The sequence below is a fragment of the Oncorhynchus clarkii genome, chromosome 14 (genome assembly GCF_045791955.1).
Source record: "Oncorhynchus clarkii lewisi isolate Uvic-CL-2024 chromosome 14, UVic_Ocla_1.0, whole genome shotgun sequence".
Taxonomy (NCBI): domain Eukaryota; kingdom Metazoa; phylum Chordata; class Actinopteri; order Salmoniformes; family Salmonidae; genus Oncorhynchus; species Oncorhynchus clarkii.
In genome coordinates this window covers 42,021,732-42,033,907 of record NC_092160.1, presented here as the reverse complement: position 1 = coordinate 42,033,907, position 12,176 = coordinate 42,021,732, and the positions used below count along the sequence as shown (strand labels likewise).

At 46.7% G+C, this 12,176-nt stretch overlaps 1 protein-coding gene across 4 annotated transcripts in view; it reads right to left on the bottom strand.

Moving 5' to 3' along the window:
* LOC139366610 (ribosomal protein S6 kinase a, like) overlaps positions 1–12,176 on the bottom strand; it is a 121,391-nt gene that overhangs the window by 84,667 nt on the left and 24,548 nt on the right. For all 4 annotated transcript variants that reach the window (XM_071104299.1, XM_071104296.1, XM_071104297.1 and 1 more), the window contains one exon: positions 10,229–10,288. In XM_071104299.1, the coding sequence (XP_070960400.1) occupies positions 10,229–10,288 (60 nt within the window). The remainder of the gene's footprint in view (positions 1–10,228; positions 10,289–12,176) is intronic.

The following is a 12,176-nucleotide window of genomic DNA, read 5'->3' as shown; positions in this document are numbered from 1 at the left end:
ATAGCAGGAACACTATCCTCTATAAGGAACACTAGCCTCTACTATCCTCTACCAGGTACACTATCCTCTACCAGGTACACTATCCTCTACCAGGTACACTATCCTCTACCAGGTACACTATCCTCTACTATCCTCTACCAGGTACACAACCTATAGCAGGAACACTATCCTCTATAAGGAACACTAGCCTCTACTATCCTCTACCAGGTACACTATCCTCTACCAGGTACACTATCCTCTACCAGGTACACTATCCTCTACCAGGTACACTATCCTCTACTATCCTCTACCAGGTACACAACCTATAGCAGGAACACTATCCTCTATAAGGAACACTAGCCTCTACTATCCTCTACCAGGTACACTATCCTCTACCAGGTACACTATCCTCTACCAGGTATACTATCCTCTACCAGGTACACTATCCTCTACCAGGTACACTATCCTCTACTATCCTCTACCAGGAACACTATCCTCTACCGGGAACACTATCCTCTACCGGGAACACAATCCTCTACCACCCTCTACCAGGTACACTATCGTCTACCAGGAACACTATCCTCTACCAGGAACACTATCCTCTACCAGGAACACTATCCTCTACCAGGTACACTATCCTCTACCAGGTACACTATCCTCTACCAGGTACACTATCCTCTACTATCCTCTACCAGGAACACTATCCTTTACCGGGAACACTATCCTCTACTATCCTCTACCAGGTACACTATCCTCTACCAGGTACACTATACTCTACCAGGGACACTATCCTCTACCAGGGACACTATCCTCTACCAGGGAAACTATCCTCTACCAGGGACACTATCCTCTACCAGGAACACTATCATCTATCAGGAACACTATCCTCTACAATCCTCTACCGGGAACACTATCCTCTACCGGGAACACTATCCTCTACCGGGAACACTATCCTCTACCAGGTACACTATCCTCTACCAGGTACACTATCCTCTACCAGGTACACTATCCTCTACCAGGTACACTATCCTCTACCAGGTACACTATCCTCTACTATCCTCTACCAGGTACAATATCCTCTACCAGGTACACAACCTCTACCAGGTACACTATCCTCTACCAGGTACACTATCCTCTATAAGGAACACTATCCTCTACTATCCTCTACCAGGTACACTAATCTCTACTATCCTCTACCAGGTACACTATCCTCTACCAGGTACACTATCCTCTACCAGGTACACTATCCTCTACCAGGTACACTATCCTCTACCAGGAACACTATCCTCTACTATCCTCTACCAGGTACAATATCCTCTACCAGGAACACTATCCTCTACCAGGTACACTATCCTCTACTATCCTCTACCGGGAACACTATCCTCTACTATCCTCTACCAGGTACACTATCCTCTACCAGGAACACTATCCTCTACCAGGTACACTATCCTCTACCAGGTACACTATCCTCTAACATGTACACTATCCTCTACTGGGAACACTATCCTCTACTATCCTCTACCAGGTACACTATCCTCTACCAGGAACACTATCCTCTACTTTCCTCTACCGGGAACACTATCCTCTACCGGGAACACCAGCCTCTACCGGGAACACTATCCTCTACCAGGTACACTATCCTCTACCAGGTACACTATCCTCTACCAGGTAAACTATCCTCTACCAGGTAAACTATCCTCTACCAGGTACACTATCCTCTACTATCCTCTACCAGGTACACTACCCTCTACTATCCTCTACCAGGTACACTATCCTCTACCAGGTACACTATCCTCTACCAGGTACACTATCCTCTACTATCCTCTACCAGGTACAATATCCTCTACCAGGTACACAACCTCTACCAGGTACACTATCCTCTACCAGGTACACTATCCTCTACCAGGTACACTATCCTCTACCAGGTACACTATCCTCTACCAGGAACACTATCCTCTATAAGGAACACTATCCTCTACTATCCTCTACCAGGTACACTACCCTCTACTATCCTCTACCAGGTACACTATCCTCTACCAGGGAAACTATCCTCTACCAGGTAAACTATCCTCTACCAGGTACACTATCCTCTACTATCCTCTACCAGGTACACTACCCTCTACTATCCTCTACCAGGTACACTATCCTCTACCAGGTACACTATCCTCTACCAGGTACACTATCCTCTACTATCCTCTACCAGGTACAATATCCTCTACCAGGTACACAACCTCTACCAGGTACACTATCCTCTACCAGGTACACTATCCTCTACCAGGTACACTATCCTCTACCAGGTACACTATCCTCTACCAGGAACACTATCCTCTATAAGGAACACTATCCTCTACTATCCTCTACCAGGTACACTACCCTCTACTATCCTCTACCAGGTACACTATCCTCTACCAGGTACACTATCCTCTACCAGGTACACTATCCTCTACTATCCTCTACCAGGTACAATATCCTCTACCAGGTACACAATCTTTACCAGGTACACTATCCTCTACCAGGTACACTATCCTCTACCAGGTACACTATCCTCTATAAGGAACACTATTCTCTACTATCCTCTACCAGGTACACTATCCTCTACCAGGAACACTATCCTCTACTATCCTCTACCAGGAACACTATCCCCTACCAGGAACACTATCCTCTACCAGGAATACTATCCTCTACTATCCTCTACCAGGTACACTATCCTCTACCAGGTACACTATCCTCTACTATCCTCTACCAGGTACACATCCTCTACCAGGAACACTATCCTCTACCAGGAACACTATCCTCTACTATCCTCTACCAGGAACACTATCCTCTACCGGGAACACTATCCTCTACCGGGAACACAATCCTCTACTATCCTCTACCAGGTACACTATCGTCTACCAGGGACACTATCGTCTACCAGGGACACTATCGTCTACCAGGGACACTATCGTCTACCAGGGACACTATCGTCTACCAGGGACACTATCGTCTACCAGGTACAATATCCTCTACCAGGTACAATATCCTCTACCAGGTACAATATCCTCTACCAGGTACACTATCCTCTACTATCCTCTACCAGGTACACAACCTATAGCAGGAACACTATCCTCTATAAGGAACACTAGCCTCTACTATCCTCTACCAGGTACACTATCCTCTACCAGGTACACTATCCTCTACCAGGTACACTATCCTCTACCAGGTACACTATCCTCTACTATCCTCTACCAGGTACACAACCTATAGCAGGAACACTATCCTCTATAAGGAACACTAGCCTCTACTATCCTCTACCAGGTACACTATCCTCTACCAGGTACACTATCCTCTACCAGGTACAATATCCTCTACCAGGTACACAACCTCTACCAGGTACACTATCCTCTACCAGGTACACTATCCTCTACCAGGTACACTATCCTCTACCAGGTACACTATCCTCTACCAGGAACACTATCCTCTATAAGGAACACTATCCTCTACTATCCTCTACCAGGTACACTACCCTCTACTATCCTCTACCAGGTACACTATCCTCTACCAGGTACACTATCCTCTACCAGGTACACTATCCTCTACTATCCTCTACCAGGTACAATATTCTCTACCAGGTACACAATCTTTACCAGGTACACTATCCTCTACCAGGTACACTATCCTCTACCAGGTACACTATCCTCTATAAGGAACACTATTCTCTACTATCCTCTACCAGGTACACTATCCTCTACCAGGAACACTATCCTCTACTATCCTCTACCAGGAACACTATCCCCTACCAGGAACACTATCCTCTACCAGGAATACTATCCTCTACTATCCTCTACCAGGTACACTATCCTCTACCAGGTACACTATCCTCTACTATCCTCTACCAGGTACACATCCTCTACCAGGAACACTATCCTCTACCAGGAACACTATCCTCTACTATCCTCTACCAGGAACACTATCCTCTACCGGGAACACTATCCTCTACCGGGAACACAATCCTCTACTATCCTCTACCAGGTACACTATCGTCTACCAGGGACACTATCGTCTACCAGGGACACTATCGTCTACCAGGGACACTATCGTCTACCAGGGACACTATCGTCTACCAGGTACAATATCCTCTACCAGGTACAATATCCTCTACCAGGTACAATATCCTCTACCAGGTACACTATCCTCTACTATCCTCTACCAGGTACACAACCTATAGCAGGAACACTATCCTCTATAAGGAACACTAGCCTCTACTATCCTCTACCAGGTACACTATCCTCTACCAGGTACACTATCCTCTACCAGGTACACTATCCTCTACCAGGTACACTATCCTCTACTATCCTCTACCAGGTACACAACCTATAGCAGGAACACTATCCTCTATAAGGAACACTAGCCTCTACTATCCTCTACCAGGTACACTATCCTCTACCAGGTACACTATCCTCTACCAGGTACACTATCCTCTACCAGGTACACTATCCTCTACTATCCTCTACCAGGTACACAACCTATAGCAGGAACACTATCCTCTATAAGGAACACTAGCCTCTACTATCCTCTACCAGGTACACTATCCTCTACCAGGTACACTATCCTCTACCATCCTCTACCAGGTACACTATCCTCTACCAGGTATACTATCCTCTACCAGGTACACTATCCTCTACCAGGTACACTATCCTCTACTATCCTCTACCAGGAACACTATCCTCTACCGGGAACACTATCCTCTACCGGGAACACAATCCTCTACCACCCTCTACCAGGTACACTATCGTCTACCAGGAACACAATCCTCTACCAGGAACACTATCCTCTACCAGGAACACTATCCTCTACCAGGTACACTATCCTCTACCAGGTACACTATCCTCTACCAGGTACACTATCCTCTACCAGGTACACTATCCTCTACCGGGAACACTATCCTTTACCGGGAACACTATCCTCTACTATCCTCTACCAGGTACACTATCCTCTACCAGGTACACTATACTCTACCAGGGACACTATCCTCTACCAGGGACACTATCCTCTACCAGGGAAACTATCCTCTACCAGGGACACTATCCTCTACCAGGAACACTATCATCTATCAGGAACACTATCCTCTACAATCCTCTACCAGGAACACTATCCTCTACTTTCCTCTACCGGGAACACTATCCTCTACCGGGAACACTATCCTCTACCGGGAACACTATCCTCTACCAGGTACACTATCCTCTACCAGGTACACTATCCTCTACCAGGTACACTATCCTCTACCAGGTACACTATCCTCTACCAGGTACACTATCCTCTACTATCCTCTACCAGGTACAATATCCTCTACCAGGTACACAACCTCTACCAGGTACACTATCCTCTACCAGGTACACTATCCTCTATAAGGAACACTATCCTCTACTATCCTCTACCAGGTACACTAATCTCTACTATCCTCTACCAGGTACACTATCCTCTACCAGGTACACTATCCTCTACCAGGTACACTATCCTCTACCAGGTACACTATCCTCTACTATCCTCTACCAGGTACAATATCCTCTACCAGGTACACAACCTCTACCAGGTACACTATCCTCTACCAGGTACACTATCCTCTACCAGGTACACTATCCTCTACCAGGAACACTATCCTCTATAAGGAACACTATCCTCTACTATCCTCTACCAGGTACACTACCCTCTACTATCCTCTACCAGGTACACTATCCTCTACCAGGTACACTATCCTCTACCAGGTACACTATCCTCTACTATCCTCTACCAGGTACAATATCCTCTACCAGGTACACAACCTCTACCAGGTACACAACCCTCTACCAGGTACACTATCCTCTACCAGGTACACTATCCTCTACCAGGAACACTATTCTCTACTATCCTCTACCAGGTACACTATCCTCTACCAGGTACACTATCCTTTACCAGGAACACTATCCTCTACTATCCTCTACCAGGAACACTATCCCCTACCAGGAACACTATCCTCTACCAGGAATACTATCCTCTACCAGGTACACTATCCTCTACCAGGTACACTATCCTCTACTATCCTCTACCAGGTACACTATCCTCTACCAGGTACACATCCTCTACCAGGTACACATCCTCTACCAGGAACACTATCCTCTCCCAGGAACACTATCCTCTACTATCCTCTACCAGGAACACTATCCTCTACCGGGAACACTATCCTCTACCGGGAACACTATCCTCTACTATCCTCTACCAGGTACACTATCGTCTACCAGGGACACTATCGTCTACCAGGGACACTATCGTCTACCAGGGACACTATCCTCTACCAGGTACACTATCCTCTACCAGGTACACTATCCTCTACCAGGTACAATATCCTCTACCAGGTACAATATCCTCTACCAGGTACAATATCCTCTACCAGGTACAATATCCTCTACCAGGTACAATATCCTCTACCAGGTACAATATCCTCTACCAGGTACACTATCCTCTACTATCCTCTACCAGGTACACAACCTATAGCAGGAACACTATCCTCTATAAGGAACACTAGCCTCTACTATCCTCTACCAGGTACACTATCCTCTACCAGGTACACTATCCTCTACCAGGTACACTATCCTCTACCAGGTACACTATCCTCTACCAGGTACACTATCCTCTACTATCCTCTACCAGGTACACAACCTATAGCAGGAACACTATCCTCTATAAGGAACACTAGCCTCTACTATCCTCTACCAGGTACACTATCCTCTACAAGGTACACTACCCTCTACCAGGAACACTATCCTCTACCATCCTCTACCAGGTACACTATCCTCTACCAGGTACACTACCCTCTACCAGGAACACTATCCTCTACCAGGTACACTATCCTCTACCAGGTACACTATCCTCTACCAGGTACACTATCCTCTACCAGGTACACTATCCTCTAACAGGAACACTATCGTCTACCAGGAACACTATCCTCTACCAGGAACACTATCCTCTACCAGGTACACTATCCTCTACCAGGTACACTATCCTCTACTATCCTCTACCAGGAACACTATCCTTTACCGGGAACACTATCCTCTACAATCCTCTACCAGGAACACTATCCTCTACCAGGAACACAATCCTCTACCAGGAACACTATCCACTACTATCCTCTACCAGGTACACTATCCTCTACCAGGTACACTATCCTCTACCAGGTACAAATCCTCTACCAGGAACACTATCCTCTACCAGGAACACTATCCTCTACCAGGTACACTATCCTCTACTATCCTCTACCAGGTACACTATCCTCTACCAGGTACACATCCTCTACCAGGTACACATCCTCTACCAGGAACACTATCCTCTACCAGGAACACTATCCTCTACCAGGGACACTATCCTCTACCAGGGACACTATCCTCTACCAGGGACACTATCCTCTACCAGGGACACTATCCTCTACCAGGGACACTATCCTCTACCAGGGACACTATCCTCTACCAGGGACACAATCCTCAACCAGGTACACTATCCTCAACCAGGTACACTATCCTCAACCAGGTACACTATCCTCAACCAGGTACACTATCCTCAACCAGGTACACTATCCTCAACCAGGTACACTATCCTCTACCAGGTACACTATCCTCTACCAGGTACACTATCCTCTACCAGGTACACTATCCTCTACTATCCTCTACCAGGTACACAAACTATAGCAGGAACACTATCCTCTATAAGGAACACTATCCTCTACTATCCTCTACCAGGTACACTATCCTCTACCAGGTACACTACCCTCTACCAGGAACACTATCCTCTACTATCCTCTACCAGGTACACTATCCTCTACCAGGAACACTATCCTCTACCAGGAACACTATCCTCTACTATCCTCTACCAGGAACACTATCCTCTACCGGGAACACTATCCTCTACCGGGAACACTATCCTCTACTATCCTCTACAAGGAACACTATCCTCTACCAGGAACACTATCCTCTACCGGGAACACTATCCTCTACTATCCTCTACCAGGAACACTATCCTCTACCAGGTACACTATCCTCTACCAGGTACACTATCCTCTACCAGGTACACTATCCTCTACCAGGTACACTATCCTCTACTATCCTCTACCAGGTACACTATCCTCTACCAGGAACACTACTAGGTACACTATCCACTACCAGGAACACTATCCTCTACCAGGAACACTATCCTCTACCAGGTACACTATCCTCTACCAGGAACACTATCCTCTACCAGGAACACTATCCTCTACCAGGAACACTATCCTCTACTATCCTCTACCGGGAACACTATCCTCTACCGGGAACACTATCCTCTACCGGGAACACTATCCTCTTCCGGGAACACTATCCTCTACCGGGAACACTATCCTCTACCGGGAACACTATCCTCTACTATCCTCTACCAGGTACACTATCCTCTACCAGGGACACTATCCTCTACCAGGGACACTATCCTCTACCAGGTACACTATCCTCTACCAGGTACACTATCCTCTACCGGGAACACTATCCTCTACCGGGAACACTATCCTCTACCAGGTACACTATCCTCTACCAGGTACACTATCCTTTACTATCCTCTACCAGGAACACTATCCTCTACTATCCTCTACCAGGAACACTATCCTCTACCAGGAACACTATCCACTACTATCCTCTACCAGGTACACTATCCTCTACCAGGTAAACTATCCTCTACCAGGTAAACTATCCTCTACCAGGTAAACTATCCTCTACCAGGTACACTATCCTCTACCAGGAACACTATCCTCTACCAGGTACACTATCCTCTACCAGGTACACTATCCTATACCAGGTACACTATCCTATACCAGGGACACTATCCTCTACCAGGGACACTATCCTCTACCAGGGACACTATCCTCTACCAGGGACACTATCCTCTACCAGGGACACTATCCTCTACCAGGTACACTACCAGGTACACTATCCTCTACCAGGTACACTATCCTCTACCAGGAACACTATCCTCTACCAGGTACACTATCCTCTACCAGGGACACTATCCTCTACCAGGGACACTATCCTCTACCAGGGACACTATCCTCTACCGGGTACACTATCCTCTACCGGGAACACTATCCTCTACCGGGAACACTATCCTCTACCGGGAACACTATCCTCTACCGGGAACACTATCCTCTACCGGGAACACTATCCTCTACCAGGTACACTATCCTTTACTATCCTCTACCAGGAACACTATCCTCTACTATCCTCTACCAGGAACACTATCCTCTACCAGGAACACTATCCACTACTATCCTCTACCAGGAACACTATCCTCTACCAGGAACACTATCCACTACTATCCTCTACCAGGAACACTATCCTCTACCAGGTACACTATCCTCTACCAGGTACACTATCCTCTACCAGGTACACTATCCTATACCAGGTACACTATCCTATACCAGGTACACTATCCTATACCAGGTACACTATCCTCTACCAGGGACACTATCCTCTACCAGGGACACTATCCTCTACCAGGGACACTATCCTCTACCAGGTACACTACCAGGTACACTATCCTCTACCAGGTACACTATCCTCTACCAGGAACACTATCCTCTACCAGGAACACTATCCTCTACCAGGAACACTAGCCTCTACCAGGAACATTATCCTCTACCAGGTACACTGTCCTGAAAAGCTCTATACAAATGACTATTATTATTGCTACTACTACTGTGCACACCCCCCATGTCCCTCACACAGTGAGACAAACGCCCCCCATGTTCCTCACACAGTGACACACGCCCCCCATGTTCCTCACACAGTGACACACGCCCCCCATGTTCCTCACAGTGAGACACACCCCCCATGTTCCTCACCCAGTGAAACACACCCCCCATGTTCCTCACCCAATGAGACACACCCCCCATGTTCCTCACCCAGTGAGACACACCCCCCATGTTCCTCACCCAGTGAGACACACCCCCCATGTTCCTCACCCAGTGAGACACACCCCCCATGTTCCTCACCCAGTGAGACACACCCCCCATGTTCCTCACCCAGTGGGACACACCCCCCATGTTCCTCACCCAGTGAGACACACCCCCCATGTTCCTCACCCAGTGAGACACACCCCCCATGTTCCTCACACAGTGAGACACACCCCCAATGTTCCTCACACAGTGAGACACACCCTCCATGTTACTCACACCCCCCATGTTTCTCACACAGTGACACAGACCCTCCATGTTACTCACACAATGAGTAAAAGACTCTCCCTCGTCCATGGGCTCATCCAGGATCTGGTGACCATTAACCTGGAACACACACACACACACACACACACACACACACACAGTAAACAACCACGTCAACACAATACAAATCACACATCAACAGAGCTGACACACAACACGATGGGAGCGTTCCAGCAGGTCAATTTGGCTAAGTCAATGACAACAAGAGCTGTTCCCGACAAAATAAAATCTTAGTCGATGGAAAGTCGCCTGTTCATTCAACCAATCAGACATTTTTAAATGAGTATTTTTCCATATATAGACACACCCTATGTGTTTCATAAAAAAATCAACTATATGCATTGAGCTTGACTGATGCTTAAAGCGTATGGTTTGATGAAATGAGACAAATGCCCCAAGAGGGAGTTAGAGATCTAGATGACCAGAAGAAAAAAAACTATTCTCCTCCTGCTTGCTTTCACAGATTCTGCCATTATTCCTGAAGTTGCCGGTAAAAGGCTACACGAGGAGACTGCAGCCTTTCTCATGTGGAATGCCAATTTATCTTACCATTTCACCGATCTGCGTGCGTGCAAGTTATGGTTTTCCTATGTATATTTTTGTGAAAGCTTCATTTAATTGATAACATCTTCATACCTCAAAATCATTGTCATGGGATTAACCAAAATTATATATAAATCTAAATGCAAATGATACCAACCAAAAAATGTACTTCTATTGCCAACTACAGCACATTCGGGAAAGTATTCAGACCACTTGACTTTTATTACATTTTGTTAAAATGGATTAAATATATGTTTTCCTCATCTACATACAATACCCCATAATGACAAAGCGGAAACAGGTTTGATTTTTTTTTGCAAAAATAAAATAAAATATACGTTAGTATTCAGTCCCTTTGCGATGAGACGATGAGCCCAGGTGCATCCTGTTTCCATTTATTATCCTTAATGTTTCTACAACTTGATTGGAGTCCACCTGTGGAAATTGTAATTGGTTGGACATGATTTGGAAAGGCACACACCTGTCTATAGAAGGTCCCACAGTTGACAGCGCATGTTAGAGCAAAAAACCAATCCATGAGGTTGGAGGAAATGTCCATAGCGCTCAGAGACAGGATTGTGTCCAGGCACAGATCTGGGGAAGGGTACCAAAAGGTCCCCAAGAACACAGTGGCCTCCATCATTATTAAATTGAAGAAGTTTGGAACAACCAGGACTCTTCCTAGAGCTGGCCGTCCAGATAAACTGATCAATCGGGGAGAAGTGCCTTGGTCAGGGAGTTGACCAAGAAACCGATGGTCACTATGACAGCACTCCAGAGTTCCTCTGTGGAGATGGGAGAACATTCCAGAAGGACAATCATCTCCGCAGCACTACACCAATCAGGCCTTTATGGTAGACTGGCCAGACGGAAGCCACTCCTCAGTAAAAGGCACGACAGCCGGCTAGGAGTTTGACAAAAGGCACCTAAAGGACTCTCAGACAATTAGAAACAAGATTCTCTGATCTGATGAAAACAAGATTGAACTCTTTGGCCTGAATGCCAAGCGTCACATCTGGAAGAAACCTGGCACCATCCCTACAGTGAAGCATGGTGGTGGCAGCATCATGCTGTGGGGATGTTTTTCAGCGGCAGGGACTGGGAGACTAGTCAGGATCGAGGGAAAGATGAACGGAGCAAAGCACAGGGAGACCCTTGATGAAAATCTGCTCCAGAGCACGCAGGACCTCAGACTGGGGCAAAGGTTCACCTTCCAACAGGACAACAACCCTAAGCACAAAGCCAAGACAACGCAGGAGTGGCTTCGGGACAAGTCTCTGAATGTCCTTGAGTGTCCCAGCCAGAGCCCGGACTTGAACCCGATCAAACATCTCTGGAGACCTGAAAATAGCTGTGCAATGGCGCTCCCCATCCAACCTGACAGAGCTTGATAGGCTCTTCAGAG